The following is a 27,887-nucleotide window of genomic DNA, read 5'->3' as shown; positions in this document are numbered from 1 at the left end:
GGGAGGACTCGAGTGTGGCATCCTGACTTTAAATAGCTGGCATAGGCAGAGCAGTAAAGGTTGGATACGGGAAGTCACAATAGAACTCTCGGGGTGCGCACCCGCGTGAATGCTGGTAGGCGGACATCCGGTTACGCTTTGGGAATGCGCTAGGGTTCTAGAGGCGTGGTGGGGAGAGTTTTTGGGGTATGTTGCAAGTGTTGGACCAGACTCCTTCATAACTCCCTTAGTTCTGGGGACAATACTTCAAACGACATTTGTGATCACGATTGATGGCCTTAGAGCATGTGCAATGACACTATCTTACAAGTATCACATAAAATAAATGCCAAGATAAATGAGAGAGAAACAACAAAAAATATATGTCTTTTTGGGCATTGCTACGCGTCGATTGGTAGATCCATTTTAAATGATTTGCTGCTTCGCAGGCCATCAGATATGAGACAATATAGTGGTTGAAGTCTTTCTCTACTTTGCAATAAGAACCTTGTTGTGGAAACATTTGCAACATAAGTTGTGTTGCAAAACATTTTTTTGTAACATAGGTTGTGTTGCTTTTATTTTTGCAATATAGATTGTGTTGCGTGATATTTTATACAACATAAGACATGTTGCAAGTTTTTTTTGTCTTCACTTGTGCAACGAGGATCGTGTTGTACAATTTTTTTGAAACAGAGATAATGTTGCAGAAAAGATAGAGATTAAAGACTTGAAGAGAAACGAGATGCTTGACGAAGAGATAAGAGCAACTCCAGCCGTTTGCCCCCCCCCAACGCACACGCTGAATCCCTTTTGGCTTTGCATTGGCAGTTTCTGCGCCTTGTGGGAAACGAGTTTCCAGCCGCGCCCCTATGTTTCGGCCCCCACACGCCAACTAATTCAAACTTGTATTAACCGCTTCCTAAAATACACCACTAGTTTGGCGATTATCGTGACACAAGTCGGAGATCAGCTTGCCGTAGTTCAGCGATCAAACAAACCCAATAGTTTGCGATCAAAAGGTAGGGACAATAGACATTAAACGAATCAAACGGCTGGATCGACATAGTGCGGCTCCTCTCCCGCGAGACTGGCCGAGGTCGAGCTCGTCCTCGGCGTAGTCGGGCTCATCGTCAGCGTGGTTTCTGTGCTTGAGCTGGGCATCGTCGTGGGTGTTCCCGTCGTGGTCATCGCCATGGTCGCCGCCGGAACGGGCATCTAGTTTAAGACAAGGCTGCGCTCTACGAGGTACCACGCCTTCACGTGCTCATCCATCGTCGAAATGTATGTCCCCATCAAGAACGTGAGGTCGTTGTTCCTCTTCTTTGTGGAGATGTTGGTCCTAAGAAGGTCGATCCTGGCGTCCTGCTACGTCATCAACACCGACCACCGCACATCGGATTTATCCTCCCTCTTGGTAGCAGTGTTCTTGGCGTCCGCGATGCATTGCTCGATCAAGGATTGTAGCCGTTCGGCAGCGGGTGCCTCGTCCGTCGCCGCCCTGGCTTTTTTTGTGCCATTGGGCGCCCTTCTGCCGTAGCCAGGGCAGGCGCATTCGGATTGTAGGTCTCCTTGGCCTTGGCGAGAGCTAGCCGAAGTTCCCTTCACTTCTCGCATGACTCCATCCTGGAGAACACGTGAAGTAACTTGAACTCTTGGTCATTGTTGTTTTGGCGATACATGCCGAACATCCGAACCATCTGCACAGTCGCGGAAAAAACGTGTTGGTAAAGCACACAGCGACGCGATGAACTGTGGATGGTGAACTACGTCCATACCTGACCCTTGACGTTGATGCCACTTTCCGAGCGAGCAACGACCTCCTCGACGATCCCATGCCAGTTCTTGTAGGCCGTATGGATCATCGCCTAGTGGTTTGCCATGGCCTTGTCGCCGCGGTCCATGTGGATGTTGACGAAGTCGGTGTTGACCAACTTGCGTTCGTCGAACGCCGTCTTGATTCTTCCCCAGTACGTGTTGGTGTTCTGATTCGTGCCGGTGATCGCGTCGATGCTGACGATCTTCCACGCTTCAGCAAGGCACTCGTCTTCCTTGGACGTCCATTGCGTGGGGTTCGGCTGGCTTGGCGTTCGACACCCTCTTGTTCTTCCGCCTCCTTCTCAGCACTGGTTCCGATTCCACCTCTGCTTGCTCTTCCTCCCCCCTCCTCCTCGGCGTCATCGAGCTCGTCGTCCATGTCGCCAGCGGTGTCCATCGTTCTATCTTGCACGCTGAACCTCGGGCATGCCACGACGGTGATGGAGTCACTCGTGATTATCTCATCCATGTGTGCGTCGGTGTGGCTAAACTATAGCGCCGACCGAGAACGAAGGGAAGGGCACCACGGCGCGTAGGCGGCGTAGGCGATGCTGACGAGTACGCCAGCGGCGAGTAGCTGTACTGGGTGTTGAGGCCGGCATTGAACGCGGGGATGGAGTGCGCGGATCGTGGCTTAAGCCGGTGGAGGAGGAACGTTGCGGCGCGCCATGCGGGAAGGTTGTGTTGGGGTTGAAACCGCCATGCGTGTCATCATCGGAGTTGCTAAGCGAGGGTGCGTACCCTGAGGGCAGCATCGGCGGCGAGAGGTTGGCCGACGACGCAACATGTTGTTGGTGGCTCCACACGGCCCGCGGGTTGCGGCCGGGCGGATTCATCATCCCCGCCCGAGACGCCTCTCCATTATTGACCGCCGATGCGTCCCTGGCCCTCTTGGCGTCGAGCCTTCTCCATCGGTCGGTTGTGACCGCCTCCTGGCGCTGGATATCCGCCCTCCACTGGGCATCCGAAATGCCCGTCGGATTGGCCACCGGCGCCCTCGGCTTCCTGTGCTTAGGTTGGGTGGAGTTGACAACGGTAGCGGGGCAAGGGACGGTATACTTCTTCGGTGGCATGGCGGCCGGATGACGGGAGCGGGAAAAGAATAACGGGAGCGACGGGGGAGGGGAGAAGGGGAAGCAATGAGGAAATGGATGGAATGGGGGAGAAAACGACGGGAATAGGCCCATCTGTCGCCGACCGCATGGACCCACTCGACTTTTCGCTTCGGCCGACGCCTCCCGGGGGGCTGGGTTCGGCTCGGGTTCGCCGACTGTTATTTCGGCCCAAATCAGCGCTAAACGAGGAGTTAGGAGCGCGACTGAGCTGATTTTTCGTTGCCGACGCCAGAAAAGACGCCCTCTGAGGCCTGTTAGGGGGGGGGGTGAGTGGAGATGCTCTAAGTCTCGTCTTTCCTTGCATGAGGTGTGGAGGGCACGTGGCCCTTAAACAAGGCGACGAAGACGTTGATTGTTTTCGGCTGGTTGACCCTGAAAGTTTCCCTGCATTTAATTGAATAATGATATCTTAATAAACATATATCTCACCATATATTTAGGAATATTTAGTTAACAAAGTTATGACTAAGAAACAGTCAACTGTATATATTTTCAGAACACATGGCAGATCGATTGTTTTATCAATCAAAAATCATACACGCCCTTGCGTTTGTGTGTGCAAGTAGTATTTCTTTGGATTCTTTTTTCTTTGGTGAATGAGTGTTTGAGAATTGGAGGTTTGGAGCGCACAGGCGTACACGGTGCGGGCGATGACGCGTCGGCCTGCTAGCCCGACAGAAAAATCGGGCGACACGTGGCCCTCCACAGGCATTGTCTAATGATTTGGTCCAATAATTGGGCGCGCAAATGATTTGCGCCAGCGGCAAACCTGTCCAGAACTCCTCCCTCTACCATTCTTTCCTGGCTGCCGTGTTAATCCCCAGGTCACGGAACAGTCTAGCGTGATCCCGATCGACGGAAACGTGTTTCTTCATTCATTTTCTTGTTACCGTAACGGCGAGTCATACGGAAAAAGATGGCGAGCCAGATATCGTGATTGCCAGTTTTGCGTCGCGGAATTCGACAAGTGTTTGTGGACCGGAAGTCGTGTCAAGCGAAGCAAGGCAGATCCAGAGGAGAAGTTGGGGGAGAAGAAATCCGTTGTTCAAAAAAACGGGGAGAGGCCCAAGTTTGCTGCGCGTACACAGCCACATGAACCACCCCGCTTTTCCCCGTCTGACCCAACCATTTCCCAGATTATTGCCACCCAAGTATATCTTCCTGGACCCTGATCTCGGTGTTATCCTGTTGGATATTCCAGCGGTTTATTACAGCACAGTGTGTGTTGCCACCGGCGTAATCACTCCATTTTCACCATTCCTGCGGGAATCCGTGACCAGCATTTCATTCATCGTTTTGAAGCCGTAGTTTTTGTCTCGACCGCCATTCCTTCTTTGGATCATTCGATCACAGCTGTCACGGCGCCCGTTTTCCATGGAACAGGTCTGCGCTGCGGGTCACGTTATTTTGCCTCAGGCCACACGTCACCAGCAATGCCATCCACGGTCTCCTCTACTAACCCTTCCCCCATTCAACCATTAACAATAATAATTATACAACGGATCATGTGTACACGCATGGTCATCGTGCAACGCATTCTCCCCATCTCCTCTCTATAAAAAATATAGCACTAGTAACATGACAGCCTTTTCCCTCCCAAGAAATAAGAAAAGCGAGGCCAGAACGGACGGAGGGGGGTAATTTGAGGGATGACGAAACGAGAAACGCCTGCCCCACGGTTTGATAGGACCGGACCAATCATGGGGCGACAGCTGGGCGGCACTGCCCTTGGAGGCTATTAACAACCCCGCGCGCCTGGCCAATTAACTAGTAGTATAGCGCTGATGGGCTGCTAATCCCGACCGCAGGCCCCTATTTAAGCCCGCCCCCTCCCTTCCTCTTCTCCTCCCCCCGCTCTCCCTCCCTCTCTCTCTCTCTCCATACGCTTCCGAGCGCGCTCTTGAAGCAAGCAAGGCTCCACACACCTCTGCCTTCGCATCCGCGAGCTCTGTTGCATTGCCGCAGAGGAGGACCGTCAGTAGGTACGCTCGCGTCCCCTCGCCGCGGATTCACGGCAAATGCGGCTCCGTTTAGAGAGCTAGCTCCGATGAGCCGCGTGCTTGTCGGTCACAATGGTGGGGGGGAAATGATGCCGGGGGCTTAATGATAGCTTAAAAATCTGCATGATAAAACTGATGGAACCGGGTATATGGTTAGGAGTAGATTACTCGGATAGGTAATCGAACGGCCTGCTGACTATTCATCCTTTCTGCAGTTCTTTCCACCAGAGTCCGGATCATGGAGTTCGACGAGCGCTGCCTCAAGGTCCAGGACCCCAAGTTCGACTGCCTGCTCTTCGGTAAGCCGCTGAATGCCACTCGCCATTTACTCTCTTGTTTATTTATGTGTGTGCCGTTTGCTCTAATTTTGTTACTTAGTATATCTTTGTGTTTCCTCCTTTGACAACTCTGTTTTTTTTTTTACTGAATGAATGCACAAGGTCTGATCATGTTTCTCTGCTGCAGACCTCGACGACACTCTGTACCCGCTGAGCTCCGGGATCTCATCACACGTCAAGACCAACATTGAAGGTAAGGCCTCTTGAGCTCTCCCGCTGCCTCTCATCTCGTTTCTGAGTGCGCGAATCTGTTGAACTGAATGCATGTTTTGCCGTTCGCTACAGCCTACATGGTTGAGAAGCTGGGTATTGAGGAGAGCAAGATCGAAAACCTTGGCAACCTGCTGTATAAGAACTATGGCACCACGATGGCCGGCCTCAGGGCAATTGGCTACAACTTCGATTACGACGAGTACCACAGGTACGTACGCACGCACATGAGCAGGCCGAACCTTCTTCTCCTACCTGTTTGTGCTACTCTGCTCTGACATCTTCCCCTACCTGTTGGCCTCTCGCAGCTTTGTCCATGGAAGGCTGCCCTACGACAACATCAAGCCCGACCCCGTTCTCAAGCATATTCTCAAGAACATGCGCATCCGCAAGCTCGTACGCCCCCTTCCCATGCTTATGACAAACTTGGTGCTCCTCCCAGCTAATGGCTAATGAGTTCCTGACTGACGCATGTGTTTCAGATTTTCACCAACGGTGACATGATCCATGCCGTGAGAGCCCTCAAGAGGCTGGGCCTGGAGGACTGCTTCGAGGGGATCATCTGCTTCGAGACCCTGAACCCGCCCTGCCTGCTGCCACAGTGCGACCAGGCGCCCAAGATCTTCGACATCGCCGGCCACTTCGCCGGGTTAGGCAGCGCCGACGACCTGCCCAGGACCCCCGTCCTATGCAAGCCCAACGTCGGCGCCATGGAAGCGGCGCTCAGGATCGCCAACGTGAACCCTTACAAGGCGGTAAGTCTTGACGGTTTCAGTTAGTTTCCACCTACCAGAAGCTGCAACATTCAAATATTCACACGCAGCATTTCAGCTTTTGTGTTTGACAGTCAGCTAACAAAACTCAAACTCGCTTGCTCGCCGCAGATTTTCTTCGACGACAGCGTGCGCAACATTCAGGCAGGCAAGCGAATTGGCCTCCACACGGTGCTGGTTGGCACGTCACACCGGGTGAAGGGCGCGGATCACGCGCTGGAGAGCATCCACAACATCAGGGAGGCGCTGCCGGAGCTGTGGGAGGAGGCCGAGAAGACGGAGGACGTCCTCTACGCCGACCGCGTCGCGATCGAGACATCGGTGACCGCGTAGACGCCGCCGCCGCCGCTGGCTCCCGGTGCACCTTCAGTCTGATACCCCAAGCGCAACCCGATCCGACCCGGCGTCCCCGAGCCTGCCGGACTACTGGTGATCATCACGTGGAATTCAGCATTGGCCGGGAAAAAACAGTATCCAGCACGAGGAGGGGGGAGCTCAGAAAAGTCAGGAATTAATGCGGCATGCACACCATGCCGGGCCGGTCCTAATATATGTATATGTATATGGAGTATGTATCGATCAGTCAGATCTTTGCTTGTAAATTACTGCTAGGAGGAATGAATAATAAGCAAAAAAACGGGGGTTACTTGTACGCGAGTTATTCGTACTTCACCGACGCAATAAACCAAGGACTTTGGCCACACGATGATGAGCGTGCCTCCTCCTCTGCATAACACGCACGCTCGTGTCTCTCACTTTGCTTTCATTTCTCCTGTTGAGCCAAATCCTTAGGAGATTGTGGATATTCCGCGTGTATGGCAGCAGCAGCTAGGATACGTCGTGATACGCCAAAAGCTACCACTACTTATTTGTGCCTTTGGCTTGCAAGCTTTTGCTGCTTGGACCTGGAAAGCATCCGTGTACACGCATAAAGAAAAGAGAAAAAGGAAAGAGGAAGGGACCGTGCGTGAAGCATGTGAAGAGCCTCCAGGTCATGGGCTGTTAGGGTCACTCGCAGACTTTGGATGCTAGATTACAAACCGGATGTGACACGAGGGGAGGAAAATACGGAGGGGTTAAGTATGGTTTACGGTGTAATTACCTGGTTTCTGGTAAGTCAACATCGTCTTATGTATGTGGACCAAGCTTGTAAGCTAGCTACAAGATGAGGGAGAAGGGTGTGCATCACTGAAATTACATGGTGGCTCCAGGGTGAATTATTAATGATCTGTTGATGCTGTGATCAATATAACTAGGAGAGTTTTAGAGTGCAAGAGGCCTAGATCCTACTTTCTCTTCTTCTTTGTGATGCTAGGGAATCAGACAAGAGCGCCCGTACTAGTTATAATGGGCAAATGACATGATTGACGAGACCTCCAGTGTCATCTAGCAGTTGTTAAAGTCTAGGACCTGGGAGCTTAAAAGAGGCAATATTCAGCGTGCAAGTTGTGCAGCAAGACAAGGCTACAGAAATGTCACAACATCAAGGCCGCTTTCCCGTGATACTTACCGGAGCCACTCCTCCTATTTTATACTCCTCGCCAGGCTTATGGACCAATAGTTAACGGCGACCTGGCGCTAGTGAACAAGCTTGAGAACAACGCCAAGTTCCCCAATGACATCAGGAGAAATGGCAATATGTTCATTTCATTAGCTCCGTTGGCCCTCCGATTAATTAGCAGGGGTAGGGATTAACATATGATGGCCACGGAAGGCACGCACGGATGTCAACAACGGGCCGAGTTTCTTAGCAGTTCTCTAGCATCAGCGTGAATCACATGAAGTAGTACCGTGGAAAGCAGCTCATGATGAGGTCTCCCTCATTGACTTAGTGCAATAGCTGTATTAATTAGTCGTGAGCGTTTCCTAAAAGAAAATTAGTCATGAGGGTTCACAAGCCGCTTCATAGTGCATGGTGGTTCGATTTATTTCAGTTGGTTGCTCGGTCGCTGCTGAAATTAAAACAAAGGAGCTTCAAGGGACAGGAGCCGCCCGTCGCTCTGAATTGAACCGTGGCGACCAGGGAGTCCCGTGATGACAGCTTAGCCGCGAGAAACGTTTCTTTTTCTCGCATGAAAAGTTATATGTAGGTACGTATCGCCGTTGAACTGTTCATCGTTTTATCAGGCGTTGAACCAACGGAAAGGAAACGTTTTTGGGTGCTGATATGCGCACAGTTGACATGGATTGGACGACCCACACTCACGACCGGAATGGTAAGAAACGCTGTCGTGTAAGATGTGTTGGCTTTTGAACGTGCGTATGCACCTGTACAGGCGTGCCTACGCGATTCTTGCTTCGGCCGGCTACTTGACGGAACTTGCGTAACTAGCGACACGAATAAAACTGATCGATGGATTTGATGGCTAAAGGCCCGTGTCGAGCCTTTGCTTTGTATTGCTTTTCGTTTTTGTGGTTACAATCAACACTTCTAGGGTGTCTTTTATACACGTCCATAAGGGACTATGGAAATAGACTAGGACTAGGAATCCTAATACTACTAGGACTCGGTTTGGCTTTCTTTCCTAATCCTACATGAGCAACATGATTAACATCTACATTCACCTCCTTAATCTTGTTGCTTGACTTCACTTCTTGCACTCCGACTTTCCTCCTCATCTCGATGAACTTCTGTCGACCGAGGGACTTGGTGAAAATATCGGCAAGTTGGTCTTTCGTGTTCACATGTTGAACCTCGATCAACCCTTTTTCAATGCACTCCCGGATATGGTGAAACCGGGTATCTATGTGCTTGCTCCTTTCGTGATGAACCGGATTTTTGCACAACGAGATTGCAGCTTGGTTATCGATCTTCAGTGATACCTTCTGCACCTCCTGCTTTGCAAGAATAGCTAGGAGTCTTCTCAGCCACACTGCTTGACAAGCCGCCGTGCTTGCCGCTATGTATTCTGCCTCGCATGAAGACAGTGCCACCACCTTTTGCTTCTGAGAATTCCAGCTAATCGGATTCGGGCCAAGGTAGAAAACCATGCCCGTTGTGCTCTTTCGGTCATCAACATCACCTGCCATGTCGCTATCTGAATATCCACGAAGGATCAATCCTTCCTTTCCCTTTCTGTACGTGCAACCAAGATTAATGGTGCCTTTCACATAGCGCAAGATTTGATTGACCGCGCTCATGTGCTCGGTTGTCGGATTCTCCATGAAACGACTCACGATCCCGACTGAATAAGCCAAGTCAGGTCGGGTATGCACCAAATATCTTAGGCTGCCCACAATGCTTCGATACATTGTGGTGTCCACCGGCGGATTTGAGCTACGCTTGCTCAACTTGTGACGTTGGTCCATTGGAACTTGTGTCGCGTAGCAATCTGACATGCCACACTTGTCCAATAACTTGACCGCGTAAGCCGATTGACATAGGGAAATCTCTCCGGAGCTTTGCTTCACTTCGATGCCCAAGTAATAGCTGAGTAATCCCAGATCACTCATGCTAAACTTGTTCTTCATTTGCGCCTTGAAACGTTCAATTTCTTGTACGCTATCTCCGGTGATAATCAGATCATCGACATAAACTCCAACTAGCAGGTTTGAGCCTTTGGAGTTCTTTGTATAGACTGCGTGCTCGAGGGGACATCTCTTGAACCCGAGTGAGACCAGACTTTGGTCTAACTTTGAGTTCCAAGCTCTTGGCGCTTGCTTTAACCCGTAAAGTGCCTTCTTGAGCTTGTAAACTTTCCCTTCTTCGCCTTTCTTCTCGTAGCCGAGGGGTTGTTCCACGTACACTTCTTCTGTGAGATCGCCGTTGAGGAAAGCGGATTTAACATCCATATGATGAACCTTCCAATCCTCTTGTGCTGCCAAAGCTAGGAGCACTCTCACCGTCTCGATTCGAGCAACCGGTGCAAACACCTCATCATAGTCAACTCCTTGACGTTGAACGTAGCCCTTTGCAACGAGTCTTGCCTTGTACTTCACAATGGCACCCTCCGTGTCCTTCTTTAACTTGTAAACCCACTTCAAACCTATCGTCTTTTGGTTTGGAGGTCGGGTTACCAAAGTCCACGTGCCATTGCTCTCAATTGCCTTCATCTCCTCAGCCATGGCGTGCGTCCAGCTAGGACTTTTTCTCGCCTCTACGAAGTTCGCCGGCTCCTCAACTCCGAACAGACATAGTCCGGAGTACTCGAGCGTAACTGGCTTTGTGTACTTGTAGACTTTCTTGAGGGTCTTGTAGCGACGAGGCCCTGAGGAGTCCGTTGTGGCTTGCGAAGGAGGCGACACAAATTGTGTCGGTGTTGATGCACTTGAGGAAGACGGCTGAGACCTTGGTGTGTCATCGACATCCGTGTCGTCGGCGTAGTCGTCGTGACCGTGACCATCATCTTGATTGTCGTCGTCACTATGCGCCTCGTTGTCGATGTTGTCGTCGAGATCTCCGCCTGTGTCGTGCGCGGCATTGTCGCTATCTCCTTGCGACCTATGCGCGTCATCGTCGGTGTCGGCACCATGATGATCACTACCATTGTGGTCACCTTGGTTGGGTGTCTTGCCAATCACCTGGACATCCTCCCCTGCATCATCATCAGTTGGAAATTCAACTGCAAATATGTTACTGTTTGGAGCATCGTCGGCTGCGGCGCTCCAATTCCACGCTTGGTTTTCTTCAAACACGACGTCGCGTGAAATCCGTAGACGCTTGGTTTGTGGATCGTAGAAACGGTATGCCTTGGTGCCAGAACTGCTCTCGTATCCGATGAACACCATCTTGGTGCTACGATCGGCAAGCTTTGAGAGGTGCGGCTCCGCCGTCTTCACATGTGCCACGCACCCGAATGTCCGTAGATGAGACACATTCGGCTTACGTCCGTAAATTGCTTCATACGGAGTCTTGCCGATCACCGCCTTCGTTGGAGCCCGGTTGAGAAGATAGACCGCCGTCGAGACAGCTTCTCCCCAAAAAATCCCCCGCAGGTTCTTGCTCTTGAGTAAACTCCTTGCCATGTCAACGACGGTTCGATTGCGCCTTTCAACGACCCCATTCTGCTGCGGCGTGTAAGGTGCCGTGAGGAACCTCTTTATGCCAATCTTCTCGCAGTAGTCGTTGAACTCATTCGACGTAAACTCTCCGCCGCGATCTGTCCGTAGAGCGCGAACCTTCAGCTTGTGTTCCATCTCTGTTGCAGCCTTCAATTTCTTGAACGCTTCAAACGCCTCATCTTTAGATCGTAGGAGAATGACCCACATATATCTCGAGTAGTCGTCTACCACAAGGAAGAAATACTTCTTTCCAGCGTGAGTTGCCGGGGTGATAGGGCCACATAGATCACCATGGAGCAGCTCGAGTGCATCACTTGCACGATAGGTAGACTGAGCAGGGAATGGCCTGCGGTGCTGTTTTCCAACCAAGCACCCGTCACATACTCGATCAACATGGTCGATAACTGGCATCCCGAATACCATCTGCATCTTTGACATCTTCTTCAAGGCGTAGAAGTTAACGTGTCCAAATCTAGCATGCCATAACCACGAATCATCATCACTCTTGGCAAGCCAACACTCCGGTTGAGATTGATCAAGGTTGAGGATATAGAGCCTATTCCGTGTGCGATTAACACGAGCTAGCACGTTTCGGAGGTTGTCGAAGATCGTCATCACTCCGCTCTCTATATTCACCTTGCATCCATTCTCGTCAAGCTTCCCAATAGAGATGATGTTGTTGCGCAGCCGTGGGATGTAGTACACTCCGGTGAGTATGCGATGTTCGCCTGTGAGACCCTCAAAGAGGACAGATCCTTGCCCGCAAATCTCCACAGCTGAACCATCACCGAACTTGACCGAGCCTTCAACATCGAATTCCAGCTCGAGGAATTTCTCCTTGCACCCCGTCATGTGGTTACTGGCACCCGTGTCGAGATACCACGACACGTTCTGATCACCGGATAACTTTGGTGTCACTTTTTCCTCATGAAGTAGCACCTTCCGGCTTGGTTTCACAACCACCGTTTCAGCGAGATCACAAACTTCGGCCATCAGAAGACCTGGACCTTCGTCTTCCTGCTTTGCCAAATTTGCCTTGATCTCCCGCTTGTTAGGCTTTGGACAATCCTTCGCAAAGTGACCCATCTTATTGCAGTTATAGCACTTGACCTCGGACAAGTCCAAGTTCCGTGGTTTCTGCTCTTTAGATTGGCCCGCCTTACCACGACCTTGTGGTTTGCCTTTTCCTTTGCCTTTTCTGGTTTGTCCATCGCCCTTCGTGTTGCTTGAGCCTTCGCCACCGTCACGCCTTCCTTTGCTACTTGGGGCCTCCCAATCTGTGCGCGAGTACATGAGTTGGTCACTACCTCCTCCTTTGCCTTTCCGACAGCCACGAGCATTCTCTTCCCATGTCCGCAATCGTCCGATCGCCTCCGTTATGGTCATGTCGTCGATGTCGTAAAGCTGCTCGAGCGTGCCGATGATGTACGTGAATTTATCAGTGACAGAACTGAAAAATTTCTCCACGATCTCGGTCTCATCGAGCTTTGCATCAAGCGCGCGGATCTCTCCCACCAAAGTAGTAAGACGCATGGCGTAGTCATTCACCGATTCAGTTTCCTCCATCTGCAACTTGTGAAATTGGCGCTTCAGCACTTGTGCCCGAGCCTTGGTGACGCGATCTTCTCCGATCCTCATCTCCTTGAGTGCGTTCCACGCCTCTCTTGCCGTCTCGAACTCCGCCAATGTCATCAGCACGGAATCCGGCACAGACTGGGCTATGGCGGCCATGGCACCTTCGTCGGACTCGTCATCGACGTCGTCGTCCGTGATTGCCTGCCACACTCGAAGGGTTCGGAGAATAATCTTCATCTTCACCGCCCACACGCCGTAGTTGGTGTCGGTGAGCATCGGGTACTGGATGGGGATGTTGCGATGCGCCTGGACGTTAGCGCCGCTCGTTCCTCCACCACTGGTTGCTGACTTGACGCCCTTCTTCACCTTGTCGCCGTTCTTGTTCGCCTTGGCACCGCCGCTGCCGGACTTGACCGACTCAGCGTCGCTGTCCGTCATCGTAGATCGTAGATCGTCGAGGCTCTGATACCAATTGTTGGCTTTTGAACGTGCGTATGCAGCTGTACAGGCGTGCCTACGCGATTCTTGCTTCGGCCGGCTACTTGACGGAACTTGCGTAACTAGCGACACGAATAAAACTGATCGATGGATTTGATGGCTAAAGGCCCGTGTCGAGCCTTTGCTTTGTATTGCTTTTCGTTCTTGTGGTTACAATCAACACCTCTAGGGTGTCTTTTATACACGTCCACAAGGGACTATGGAAATAGACTAGGACTAGGAATCCTAATACTACTAGGACTCGGTTTGGCTTTCTTTCCTAATCCTACATGAGCAACATGATTAACATCTACATTCACCTCCTTAATCTTGTTGAGATCGATCAACATGGTTTTGGGTGCTGATATGCGCACAGTTGACATGGATTGGACGACCCACACTCACGACCGGAATGGTAAGAAACGCTGTCGTGTAAGATGGACGCTGGTTCATGGCTTTGCCCTTCTCATGTCTCCGCTTTGTTGCTGAATGTTTAGCTGTCAGGCACTCTGCTTTCCCTTTGTTGAGATCGATCCCTTCGTTATCCCAAATCCATTTCCCCCATTCTGATCGTCTATGATTGGACGAAATTCGTTGATGGCTTGTTCGACCGATCCACGAGCTTTATTATACAATCTCATCAGTCGTCACTGCCATGCTACAAATCTGTATCGAGTTCGAGTGGCACAAGCTAAGCTGTTGATACGCGAGCTTGGCTCGGTGAGCGACACCTCAACTGTCCAATACTACTCCTACATATCCAGTTTAGGGGTATCGTACAAAAGTGGAGTGGAAAAGGGTACCCACATATAGTATATACAGGTGTTCATCACTTCACCCCAACTTGTGAGCTATTTTAACAAAGCTGCCGAGGTTAGAACGAATCAATTAACCACTGCCCGCACACGGTATCTATAGTCTAGACTGATCCTGATGTGCGTAGAGCACAAACGGAAGAAGGATCGAGGCAAGTCGGGAGCCAGGATTTGTCACTTTGCCGGTGGGGTTGCAATGGGATCAGGGAGAAGATGTGATGGTGGTGGCTGCACACGAGTAGTAGTGTGCGGTGCTCCAAGTGGCCGGCATGACGGTGGTGAAATCGCTCACTGGTCACGGTGACCAAAGGAACAAAATTCATCCCTGCCTTTCGGCCCGCTTTTGTTTCTTTTCGGTTCGCTTTCCATGCTCTCTACTACGGACTAGTTAGTTTCCAGCCATCGAATCAGCGACGGGAGCGTCGCTGTTGCGGCAATAGGCGCCAGGCATGAGCTCCATGTTGCAACAGTAAACTCCATGCTCAGTTTGGTTGGTTGGTCGCTTGCTTGTCGCCTTTGTTTTTTCTTGATATAAACTGTATGGTGTGTCCTCTTTGTTCGTTTCCTCCTTGGAATCCAAGTGCCCTTGCTCGGCGGGCATATGCCCCAGGAACACGAAGGGTGCACATATATGGCACTGAAACATCAGCCTCTTCTAAACTAGCGTTATGATATGGAAGCTAATGTCGTAGAGAAGCCGAACCTAGTCGATTTTTAAGATATCATATGCACTAATATATGCAGGTCACCGTTGTTGCTTGTTTACGGACCATGTCGTAGAGAGGCCGAACCTAGTCGATCACATCAGATATATTGGTGAGGAGGTGGCCGTCCAAATTTATCCTTTCACTAGTTAAGTCCCATGGATCTAGTCATCTAGGGTCGACGATCGTCCACACAAATTTGTATTGGATTATCACCAGAGCTAGCCATTATTCGTTACCACATATCCAAATGTATATACCAGTGTCTGTTTCAGATCATTTGTCATTCTGGATGGAACTTTTCCAGCGACCGCTCCGACGAGTTGATTGAATAAATTAACAGCCAGAACGCGCTGAACCAAGTATATTTTTGTTTCCTCGATTGTACTGATGAATTCGGCTCAAGATGATTCAAGAAGATGATGGCAACCCAAGTAGTGGTTCTCATGAGATTTTCAAGACACGAAATGATTTGAAAATGGTGATGGCAACAGAGAGAGTTTTAGTACTGTAAGGCAGGCAGCTATGAGACAACAAGTGACAGACCTACACAAGAAACCATTGCTGGAACGATCAAGCTATCTAATCCAGCTCAGCACTTATCCCCCGGGAACTGCAACACAAGTGGCGTGCGTTTACTCCCTAATAATCATGAATAGTGTTCACTAGAGGAATTCAGGTATTATTTCTGATGGAGACGAGAGGTGTGGTACACTAGTGGTACGTGTGCAGGTGATGATGAGCTGGTGTGTGTGGCCGACGTGCTGTCCCCATGGGGGCAAGGCAGGGGGGGCTTTCGCTGGTCCACGAGCGATCTAGTCCTTGCATAATTTCTCACGCCTGGTGAAGAGGCTTTTGTACAATTTGCGACTGGTTTTCGTCCGGAGGCCCCTCCTGCTCCGTCGTGTCCATGTAACCATCACCAGCTCCCGTGATTTTTCTGGTTGGATATATGTCAACTCGTATGGCCGAGGCGCAGGAAAGCTAGATAGAAAAGATAAATGTGTTATTTCCTTTGAGTTAGTTCGAGTTAGAGCAACTCTAGCATGCAAAGTTGTCATAGGATCCCAACCGGCATAATCAAAGATAACGCTCACACGTGTGGGAGTTTACAAACCGTCCGCATGCATGGGTCTGCGTCCATTTATGATTTGCACTAATTTTGACATTTTTAACGTTTTTTTTGTGCCACGTTGGAAGGGGTTGGTGTGTGGGCGTGAAGGAGTTCGCCCACACGCGGCTGCCAACCCGACGTGTGGTGGAACTAACGGCGTCCATACACCCGCATGCCTGTCAGTTGTCATATTTTCCTAGTGTTACATGGCAACTCAGTGAAACTGTCGTGCCCGCATGCGTGCGAGTTGCCATGTCTTTCCCATGGCATCTGAGTGAAACTGCCGTGTCCGCATGCCTGTCAGTTGTCATGTCTTTCCCATGGCAACTGAGTGGAACTGGCGTGCCCGCATGCCTGTTAGTTGTCATGTTTTCCCATGGCAACTGAGTGAAACTGGCGTGCCCGCATGCCTGTTAGTTGTCATGTTTTTCCATAACAACTGAGTGGAACTGTCGTGCCCGCATGCCTGTGAGTTGCCATGTATTCCCAGTGTTACATGGCAACTCAATGAAATTGGTCGTGCTCGCATGCATATCAGTTGTCATGTCTTCACAGTGTTACATGGCAATTGAGTGGAACTGACCGTGACCGCATGCTTGCCAGTTATCATGTCTTCTCAGTGTTACATGGCAACTCAGTGAAACTAGTCGTGCTCTCATGCGTATCAGTTGCCATGTCTTCCCAGTGTTACATGGCAATTGAGTGGAACTGACCGTGCCCGCATGCCTGTCAGTTATCATGTCTTTCCAATGTTACATAGCAACTGAGCGGAACTTCCATGAGGGGGCACGCGGGACCGCGAGGTGGCGGGCCGAATGTGCAGGTCGCGAGGCAGGAGGCCGTACGTGTGGACGTTAGCTGTTTTGTCCATACGCGGGCGTGTGGACTGTTTCCCTTACACACATGGAACGTGCCGGCAACACCCCTTAACGCCTACACGTATGGATGTTATCAGGACCCATCGGCATAATATCTAGCAATACGTCAATTTTGAGCCAAAATGACATTCTAGAAAAGCCACTATATATGTAAATTTGAAGCCCCGCGAAGCCGATATGGAGCTCTCTCCATAGACAAACCGCCAGCGTGAGAGAGAAGTTTCAGCTTCTTCCTTCTTACGGCACGAACGACTTTGAAGCCGTCCGTCGCCCGTATATGCGTATTCGTGTTCCAATTAATCATCGGTGAGTGGGGCGACATGACTGGTAACCAACGAGCAATTAATGTTGGAAATATGCCCTAGAGGCAATGATAAAAGTTATTATTATATTTCCTGTTTGAAGATAATCGTTTATTATCCATGCTATAATTGTATTGAATGAAAACATAGATACATGTGTGGATACATAGACACAACAATGTCCCTAGCAAGCCTCTAGTTGGCTAGCCGTTTGATCAAGGATAGTAAAGGTTTTCTAGCTATGTGCAAAGTGTTGTTGCTTGATAACTGGATCACATCATTAGGAGAATCATGTGATGGACTAGACCCAAACTATGAACGTAGCATATTGATCGTGTCGTTTTATTACTATAGTTTTCTGCGTGTCAAGTATTTGTTCCTATGCCCATGAGATCATATAACTCATTGGAACCGGAGGAATGCCTTGTGTGTATCAAACGTCACAACGTAACTGGGTGACTATAAAGGTGCTCTACAAGTATCTCCGAAGGTGTCCGTTGAGTTAGTATGGATCAAGACTGGGATTTGTCACTCCGTGTGATGGAAAAGTATCTTGGGGCCCACTCGGTAATACAACATCACACACAAGCCTTGCAAGCAATATGACTAAGTATAAGTCACGGGATCTTGTATTACGGAACGAGTAAAGAGACTTGCCGGTAACGAGATTGAAATAGATATGTGGATACCGACGATCGATTCTCGAGCAAGTAACATACCGAAGGACAAAGGGAATGACATACGGGATTGTATGAATCCTTGACACTGAGGTTCAACCGATAAGATCTTCGGATAATATGTAGGATCCAATATGGGCATCCAGGTCCCGCTATTAGATATTGACTGAGGAGTACCTCGGGGCATGTCTACATAGTTCTCGAACCCGCAGGGTCTGCACACTTAAGGTTCAGTGATCTTTTAGTATAGTTGAGTTATCTGCGTGGTTATCGAATGTTGTTCGGAGTCCTGGATGAGATCACGGAAGTCACGAGGGTCTCCGGAATGGTCCGGAGACAAAGATTGATATATAGGATGACTTCATTTGGTTACCGGAAAGTTTTCGGGCATTACCGGGAATGTACCGGGAGTGATGAATGGGTTCCGGAAGTTCACCGGGAGGGGGAACCCTCCCGGGGGAAGCCCAAAGGACTTATGGGTGGCGCACCAGCCCTTAGTGGGCTGATGGGACAGCCCAATAAGGCCTATGCGCCATAAGAGAAAAACCAAAGGAAAAAAAGAAAAGGTGGGAAGGAAGAGAAGGACTCCACTTTCCAATCCTATTTTGAGTAGGATTGGAGTAGGACTCCTACTACATATATACTGGTGATTTAGGGCTGATTTGAGACAACTTTGCCACGTGCAACTCAGATCTAGACACCATAGTTTTACCTCTAGATCGTATTTCTGCGGAGCTCGGGCGGAGCCCTGCAGGAGTAGATCCTTCACCACCAATGGAGCGCCGTCACGCTTGCGGGAGAACTCATCTACTTCTTCGTCTTGCTTGATGGATCAAGAAGGCCGAGATCATCGTCTAGCTGTACGTGTGCTGAACGCGGAGGTGCCGTCCGTTCGGCACTAGATCGGAGCGGATCGTGGGATGGATCGTGGGGCGGATCGCGGGGCGTGAGGACGTTCCACTACATCAACCGCATTTCTTAACGCTTCCTGCTGTGCAATCTACAAGGGTACGTAGATCCAAATCTCCTCTCGTAGATGGACATCATCATTATAGGTCTTCATCTGCGTAGGAAATTTTTTGTTTCCCATGCTACGTTCCCCAACAGTGGCATCATGAGCTAGGTTCATGCGTAGATGTAATCTCGAGTAGAACACAAAATGTTTTGTGGACGGTGATGTACGATTTGCTGCCCTCCTTAGTCTTTTCTCGATTCGGCGGCATTGTTGGATTGAAGCGGCCCAGACCGACATTATTCGTACGCTTACGAAAGACTGGTTTCATCGCTTGACATGCAACCTCGTTGCATAAAGATGACTCGCGGGTGTCGATTTCTTCAACTTTAGTTGAATTGGTTTTGACCGAGGCGGTCCTTGGAGAGGTTAAATAGCAATTTGCACATCTCCGTTGTGGTTTTTGCGTAGGTAAGATGTGATCTACTAGATACCCATAGCAGCCACGTAAAACATGCAACAACAATTAGAGGACGTCTAACTTGTTTTTGCAGGGTATGCTTGTGATATTATATGGCCAAAGACGTGATATGATATATTGGATGTATGAGATGATCATGTTGTAATAGTTAATATCGACTTGCACGTCGATGGTACGGCAACCGGCAGGAGCCATAGGGTTGTCTTTAAACTAACGTTTGTGTTTGAAGATGCGTTTACTATATTCCTGGGACGTAGCTTTAGTAGTAATAGCATAAGTAGCATGACAACCCCGATGGTGACACGTTGATGGAGATCATGGTGTGGTGCCGGTGACAAGAAGTTCGTGCCGGTGCTTTGGTGATGGAGATCAAGAAGCACATGATGATGGCCATATCATGTCACTTATGAATTGCATGTGATGTTAATCCTTTTATGCACCTTATTTTGTTAGAACGATGGTAGCATTATGAGGTGATCTCTCACTAAAATTTCAAGACGAAATTGTGTTCTCCCCGACTATGCACCGTTGCTACAGTTCGTCGTTTCGAGACACCACGTGATGATCGGGTGTGATAGACTCAACGTTCACATACAACGGGTGCAAAACAGTTGCACACGCGGAACACTCGGGTTAAGATTGACGAGCCTAGCATGTGCAGACGTGGCCTCGGAACACATGAGACCGAAAGGTCGAGCATGAATCATATAGTTGATATGATTAGCATAGGGATGCTTACCACTGAAACTATCTCAACTCACGTGATGATCGGACTTGAGCTAGTGAAATTGGATCATGTACCACTCAAATGACTAGAGAGATGTACTTTTTGAGTGGGAGTTTAGCAAGTAATTTGATTAGTTAAACTCTAATTATCTTGAACATAGTCTAAGCCCACTTTGAAAATATTTGTGTTATAGATCAATGGCTCACGCGACAGTCACTCTAAATTTTAATACGTTCCTAGAGGAAGCTAAGTTGAAAGATGATGGAAGCAACCTTGTAGATTGGGCTCGTAATCTTAAGTTGCTCCTGCAAGTTGGGAAGAAGGATTATGTCCTTAATGCTGCGCTAGGAGATGAACCACCCGCCGCGGCTGACCAAGATGCTAAGGAGGACTACTCAGTAGTTCAATGTGCAGTCTTGTATGGCTTAGAGCCGGGACTTCAACATCGCTTTGAGCATCATGGAGCATATGAGATGTTCCAGGAGTTGAAGTTTATCTTTCAGAAGAACGCCTGGATCGAGAGGTATGAGACCTCCAATAAATTCTATGCTTGCAAGATGAAGGAGAATTCGTCTGTCAGTGAACATGTGCTCAAAATGTCTGGGTACTCAAACCGTCTAGCTGAGTTGGGGATTGAACTCCCTCAAGAGATTATCACTGACAGAATTCTTCAGTCACAGCCACCAAGCTATAAGAGCTTCATGTTGAACTATAACATGCAAGGGATGAACAAGTCACCCCGCAAGTTATTCGCGATGCTAAAAGTCGCAGAGTCAGAACTCCGTAAAGAGCATCAAGTGTTGATGGTGAATAAGACCACTAGTTTCAAGAGAAACGACAAAGGAAAGAAGGGTAATTCAAATAAGAGCGGCAAGCCTGTTGCCAATCCGACGAAGAAACCCAAAGCTGGACCTAAGCCTGAAACGGAGTGCTATTATTGCAAGGGTATGGGTCACTCGAAGCGCAACTGCCCCAAGTATCTGGCTTATAAGAAGGCGGCCAAGGAAAAATCAGGTATATTCGATATACATGTTATTGATATGTACTTAACCAGCTCTCGTAGTAGTGCGTGGGTATTCGATACCGGTTATGTTGCTCATATTTGCAACTCGAAACAGGAACTGCGAAATAAGCGAAGGCTGGCGAAGGATGAAGTGACGATGCGCGTGGGAAATGGTTCCAAGGTTGATGCAATCGCCATCGGCACAGTTTCACTTCAGTTACCATCAGGATTAGTTATGAACTTAAATAAATGTTATTTAGTGCCTGCGTTAAGCATGAACATTATATCTGGATCTTGTTTATTGCGAGATGGTTACTCGTTTAAGTCAGAGAATAATGGTTGTTCTATTTCTATGAGTAATATCATTTATGGTCATGCACCCAATGTGAGAGGATTGTTCATATTGAATCTTGATAACGATAATACACATATACATAACATTGAGACCAAAAGAGTTAGAGTTAACAATGATAGCGCCATGTTTTTATGGCACTGCTGCTTAGGTCATATTGGTGTAAAGCGCATGAAGAAACTCCATACCGATGGACTTTTGGAGTCACTTGACCTTGATTCACTTGACACGTGCGAACCATGCCTCATGGGAAAGATGACTAAGACTCCGTTCTCCAGAAAAATGGAGCGTGCAAGTGACTTGTTGGAAATCATACATACCGATGTGTGTGGAGGCGTGCGGCGGATATCGTTATTTTCTCACCTTCACTGACGATTTGAGTAGATATGGTTATGTCTACTTGATGAAGCACAAGTCTGAGACGTTTGAAAAGTTCAAGCAATTTCAGAGTGAAGTCGAAAATCATCATAACAAGAAGATCAAGTTCCTACAGTCTGATCGTGGGGGTGAATATCTGAGTTTCGAGTTTGGTGCTCACTTAAGACAGTGTGGAATTGTTTCACAGTTGACACCGCCTGGAACACCACAGCGTAATGGTGTGTCCGAACGTCGTAATCGTACTTTATTAGAGATGGTGTGATCTATGATGTCTCTTACCGATTTGCCGTTATCGTTTTGGGGTTATGCATTAGAGACAGCTGCATTCACTTTAAAAAGGGCACCATCAAAATCCGTTGAGGCGACACCATACGAACTGTGGTATGGCAAAAGACCAAAGTTGTCGTTTCTTAATGTTTGAGGATGTGATGCTTATGTCAAAAAGCTTCAGCCTGAAAAGCTGGAACCCAAAGCGGAAAAGTGCGTCTTCATAGGTTACCCAAAAGAGACAGTTGGGTATACCTTCTATCTCAAATCCCAGGGCAAAGTGTTTGTTGCTAAAAACGGAGATTTTCTTGAGAAGGAGTTTCTCTCGAAAGAATTGAGTGGGAGGAAGATAGAACTTGATGAGGTTATCAAACCTTTAATTCCTCTTGATGGTGGCGAGGGCAAGGGGAAACCCCTGTTGCTGCGGCGCCGGTTGAGGAACAAGTTGATGATGATGATCATGAAACTTCGGATCGAGTTACTGTCGGACCTCGCAGGTCGACAAGATCACGTACTGCTCCTGAGTGGTACGGTAATCCTGTCTTAACAATTATTTTGTTGGACAACAATGAACCTGCGAATTATGAAGAAGCAATGGTGGGCCCGGATTCCAACAAATGGCTGGAGGCCATGAAGTCCGAGATAGGATCCATGTACGAGAACAAAGTGTGGACTTTAGAAGTACTACCTGAAGGCTAACTTTCCTTTCACACCAAATCTCTTGATTCCTCGAAGTGGAGACACCCGAAGATATGCTCGGTCTCCCACTTCGTATGTTACTTCCTTGCGTTTGCTGTCAGCATAACTTTTCTGCCTGGACTGAGCTATCTTGAGTCGGTCACGAATTAGCTTGACCTTCTCTTCAGAATCTCGGATAAGGTCGGGACCAAAAAGTTGTCGGTCTCCAACTCCATCCCACATCAACGGTGTTCTGCACCTCCTTCCGTATAGAGCTTGGAAAGGGGCCATCTTCAGGCTGGTCTGGTAGCTGTTGTTGTATGAGAACTCGGCATAAGGCAAATTGTCATCCCAACTAGACCCATAGTCTAGTGCGCAAGCCCTCAACATGTCCTCCAGAATTTGATTGACTCTCTCGGTCTGTCCATCTGTCTGTGGGTGAAAAGCTGTACTGAACTCCAATCTCGTTCCCAAGGTTTCATGTAGTTGGTGCCAAAATTTTGATGTGAACTGAGTCCCTCTATCTGACACAATACTCTTCAGTACTCCGTGCAGACATACGATCCTGGTCATATATATCTTGGCCAGCTTGGCACTCGTGTAAGTAGTCTTCATAGGAATGAAGTGAGCTACCTTGGTCAAACGATCGACCACGACCCAAATAGAATCATAGCCAGAACGGGTAATCCTGTGATGAAGTCCATACCAAGCTTTTCCCATTTCCACTCGGGTATCGGCAGAGGTTGGAGCAAACCTGCTGGCTTCTGATGCTCGGCTTTTACTCGCTGACAAACATCGCATATTGCTACGAACTCGGCAATGTCTTTCTTCATTCCTGTCCACCAGAAACTTTCTTTCAGATCCAGATACATCTTGGTGTTGCCGGGGTTTATCGAGTACCGGGAATCATGGGCCTCCTGAAGTATCAACTTCGTGAGTTCGGGATCATTGGACACATAGATGCGATCCTCAAACCATAAAGTTCCGTGTTCATCCTCACGAAAACCTTTAGCCTTCCCGTCTTTCATTTTCTGCTTAATCTCAGCTATCTCCTTGTCTGATTTCTATGCCTCGCGGATCTTTTCTGTCAAAGTGGACTGAATTTCTAGTGTGGCAACAAATCCTCCTGGAACTATTTCCAATTTGAGCTCTCGGAGGTCATCGGCTAACTCCCGGGGTAATCCTCCTGCTATGAGCGTGTTCACATAGCTCTTACGGCTCAACGCATCGGCTACAACATTTGCCTTGCCTGGGTGATAATGCAGTCTCATATCATAGTCCTTGATCAACTCTAGCCATCGTCTCTGTCTGAGGTTCAACTCCTTCTGCGTGGAGATATATTTCAGGCTCTTCTGATCAGTGTAAACATCACAACTATTTCCGATCAGGAAATGTCTCCAGGTCTTGAGAGCGTGCACTACGGCTGCTAGTTCCAAGTCATGCGTGGCATAATTCAACTCATGAGGTCTGAGCTGTCTGGATGCATAGGCTACAACTTTACCTTCTTGCATGAGCACTCCTCCGAGTCCTTGACGAGAAGCGTCACAGTAAACCTGGAAATCCTTCCGAATGTTCGGCAATATCAGCACTTGGGTTGTAACCAGACGTTTCTTCAACTCTTGAAAACTGATTTCACATTCCTCAGTCCAAACATACTTGGATTCCTTCTTCAACAACTCTGTCATGGGCTTGGCGATCTTTGAGAAATTCTCAACGAACCTCCGGTAATATCCGGCAAGTCCGAGGAAACTGCGGATTTCCTTGACTGAAGTGGGGGCTACCCATTCGGTGACTGCTGCGACCTTGGCAGGGTCCACTGCTATTCCTTCTCCTGAGATGACATGTCCGAGGAATCCGACTTCCTTCAACCAAAACTCACATTTGCTAAACCTTGCATATAGCTTATGCTCTCGAAGCTTCTCCAGAACTAGACGCAGATGTTCCTTGTGTTCCTCTTCGTTCTTGGAGAATATCAGTATGTCATCGATGAACACCACGACAAACTTGTCCAAGTATTCCATAAATACCTTGTTCATCAGATTCATAAAATATGCCGGAGCATTAGTCAGTCCAAATGACATGACCGTGTACTCATACAAGCCGTACCAAGTGGTGAAGGCTGTCTTGGGTATATCCTGTTCACGAATCTTCAACTGATGATACCCGGATCGAAGATCGATCTTTGAGAATACGCGAGCTCCAACTAACTGATCGAACAGATCATTGATCATCGGCAAGGGATACTTGTTCTTGATGGTCACCTCGTTCAATGCACGATAATCGACAACCATTCTCAAGGACTTATCCTTCTTTTCAACCAAGAGCACTGGGGCTCCCCAAGGTGAAGAACTTGGGCGAATATACCCTTTGTCCAACAACTCCTTAATTTGCTTCTTGATTTCTACCAAGTCATTTGCGGGCATCCGATAGGGTCTCTTGGATATAGGGGCTGTTCCGGGTAATAGCTCAATCAGGAACTCAATCTCTCTATCAGGTGGCATGCCCGACAATTCCTCCAGAAATACATCTGGGTACTCCTGTACAATCGGTACTTCCTCCTGGACTACTCCCGTGAGAGAGTTTACTCGTTTACTCCGTGTCGGGCGCTGAGACACGTACTTAATCAGCTTCTGCTCGGGGGTGGTGAGCAAAATAGACTTAAGGGCACAATCAATATTCCCTTCATACTTGGCCAACCAATTCATTCCTAGGATTACATCCAATCCCTGGGACTCTAATACGATGAGGTCGGTGGGAAAATTATGGTTCCCGATGTTGAGACTCAAAGCATGGCATCCTATCCCGGCTGTCATCATGCCTCCTCGGGAACTGACCTTAATAGGCTGGCTGAGGGTTCTAGTTGGCAAACTATACTTTTCCACAACTACCCTTGATATGAATGAATGTGTTGCACCGGAATCAAAAAGTACCAATATTGGACGTGAATTTAGCAAAAACTTACCAACCACAGTATCGGGGTGATCATAGACCTCTTCAACATCAATGTGGTTCACCTGAGCTCGAGGAAAAGGATTGGGCTTCTTTGCTGCAGAGTTGCCGTTGCCGTTTCCATTTCCCTGCTTGTTCTGGGGACATTCAGTGGCATAGTGTCCCGTCTTCTGACACTTGAAGCAGGTGATGTGATTCGGATCCTTCTGAGCTGGAGCTGAATGCTGCTGAGTGCCAGTACCGCCATTCTTGAAGTTGCTGTTGTTGAGGTGGTTCCCATTTCCTCCATGGTTGTGGCCTCCATGGTTGTGCACTGGGTGGTTATGCTGGACGTGTCCTCCAAACTTACCGGATCCAGTCCCGACATTCCCTGAATTAGGGGTGTAGCGAGGCTTCTGCTGAGTGCCGGAGTTGAACTTTCCAATCCCATACTTCCGCTTGCGGTTCTCCATCTGCTGGTGTTTCCCCTCCAAGATGAGGGCCTTATCCACCAGCTCCTGGTAGTTGTTGAAGGTGGCTACAGTCAGCTGAATGCTCAGCTCATCATTGAGTCCTTCCAAGAACTTTTCCTGCTTGGCCGCATCATCGGCCACATCTCCAGGTGCATAACGGGCGAGCATGCTGAATTCATCGACATACTGAGCTACAGAGCGATTCCCCTGGCGTAAGTTGCGAAACTCACGCTTCTTCAGACTCATTGCACCAGCTGAGACATGTGCGGTACCGAAGGCTTGCTTGAACTACTCCCAAGTGACTCCAGCAATGGGGTATGTGGTGGTGTAGTTCTCCCACCATGCAGCTGCCGGGCCTTCAAGTTGATGCGCGGCAAAGCACACCTTCTCAGCTTCAGTACAACCAGCAGTGATAAGTTCCCGCTCCATCTTGCGGAGCCAATCATCTTCCACAATGGGCTCAATGCTGCTGGAGAAAGTTGGAGGATTCAACCTCAGGAAACGGGTGAGATTGTCGGCCTGGGGTGGATGACGGTTGTGGTTATTGTTCTGGTTCTGGATGATCAGCTGCATCAGGGTGTTCTGTTGCTGAATCATCTGGGTGAGTTCCGGCGGAAAGTTGGAGGTAGGGGCGCGTCTCGGAGGCATCTGGTGTTTGTAGGGGGTGAGATTAGCATAGAACAATGGTCTAAGAGTAATTACTCTACCCATATGAAATGCAACAAACAAGTATCACACTACACATTTTATTCAATACCATCACAAAGTTTCACACGGGGATACAAAATTCGATAATCCTAAACATCGGCCTAAACATTTAACGATAAAGTAAATTTGGTGGTCTAGTCTAAGTGTCCTCCTCAGAAAAGCATGGTGATGGGTCCTTAGGTGGAGCTTTATTCATAGTCCTCGTCATTGCTGATCAAGGGGGCTACGTCACCTTCGGGATGAAGGTTCTCGCCCATGTCCAGTTCCTCCTCCAGGTATGCAACTCGAGTCTTCAGCTTCTCGATCCTCTCCAGAAAGTCTTTCACTTCCAGTTCGTGCTCATAGTGGGATTCCCGGGCTGCTTCTTCGAGTTCGAGTTCGCGGAGCGACAGTTGCTTGATCTTCCTGGCGTCCTTGATCACACGATGCTTCAGAGTCCCGCTGTGCTTCTCCAAGGTCTGGGCATAAGACAGGAGAGCGTCCTTGGTCTTGCTTGAGATGATTTCTCCGTCTTCGCTTCTCCGGGATACCGTGAATAGGTCTGGTGAAATAGGGCAGCCTTTGTACTCTTCCTTGATATGTCCAAGTGCACAATGGACCGCCATGTCCCTTCCGAGAATCCAGTTGGGTGCGATGAACTTGAAATCCACCGGCTCAGTGCGTGGCTCGAATGTCCTTCCGGGAACGTGCACCTCGATCCTGTAGCATGAATCCTCCGGGTAAGACGAGGTCGGCTTCCCTGTGATAGTCGGCAGAGCAATCCTCAAGTCCTTGGTGATCTGTACCAGCTCCTTTCCGAAAGGCATAGTGGCGTCGGGCTGGCAAAACTCCGTGAACTTAACGGGGACGAAGGTGGCCATCTAAAACATTGGAAAATCAGAGAGAAGTCAGAAATGATCAGAAGAGAAAATAGAGGATTTATAGACATAAGAAAATACTTTTCTTCCTAAGGCTTTTCCATTCCTAGAGGTTACGTCCTATGGTCAGCGTGTGCTCTGAATACCATTTCTGTAGCGACCCGACTCAAGACAAGTCAGGCCTCTGGTGTTTCCGTACCATCCCAAGATCATGCTGGTACACACTCAGTACATAATGTATATATTCAAGAGTTTAATCACACATCTTTATTAATCGAAATCTCATAATGAGTACTTTATTACAATA

At 48.8% G+C, this 27,887-nt stretch overlaps 1 protein-coding gene and 1 pseudogene across 1 annotated transcript; one reads left to right on the top strand and one right to left on the bottom strand.

Moving 5' to 3' along the window:
* Positions 1-1,026: 1,026 nt before the first annotated feature.
* Positions 1,027-2,870, bottom strand: LOC123450633 (annotated as a pseudogene).
* A 1,817-nt stretch (positions 2,871-4,687) lies between these two features.
* Positions 4,688-6,885, top strand: LOC123449024 (phosphate metabolism protein 8-like). Its single transcript, XM_045126087.1, has 7 exons — positions 4,688-4,894; positions 5,128-5,211; positions 5,378-5,443; positions 5,536-5,671; positions 5,769-5,856; positions 5,943-6,215; positions 6,345-6,885. The coding sequence occupies exons 2-7, from the start codon at positions 5,151-5,153 to the stop codon at positions 6,564-6,566; spliced, it is 846 nt and encodes a 281-aa protein (XP_044982022.1). The 5' UTR covers positions 4,688-4,894; positions 5,128-5,150; the 3' UTR covers positions 6,567-6,885.
* The last annotated feature ends 21,002 nt before the right edge of the window (positions 6,886-27,887 follow it).

Source organism: Hordeum vulgare, chromosome 4H (assembly GCF_904849725.1).
Source record: "Hordeum vulgare subsp. vulgare chromosome 4H, MorexV3_pseudomolecules_assembly, whole genome shotgun sequence".
Classification (NCBI taxonomy): domain Eukaryota; kingdom Viridiplantae; phylum Streptophyta; class Magnoliopsida; order Poales; family Poaceae; genus Hordeum; species Hordeum vulgare.
Note: the sequence above shows the minus strand (reverse complement) of the source record. Positions and strands in the feature narration are given on the sequence as shown.

Bases quoted from the DNA above. Each gene is read 5' to 3' on its own strand.
- LOC123449024 (XM_045126087.1), top strand. From the start codon at position 5,151: ATGGAGTTCGACGAGCGCTGCCTCAAGGTCCAGGACCCCAAGTTCGAC. The intron at 5,444-5,535 runs GTAAGGCCTCTT...CGTTCGCTACAG, and splicing joins CGTCAAGACCAACATTGAAG to CCTACATGGTTGAGAAGCTG. The intron at 5,672-5,768 runs GTACGTACGCAC...GGCCTCTCGCAG, and splicing joins GATTACGACGAGTACCACAG to CTTTGTCCATGGAAGGCTGC.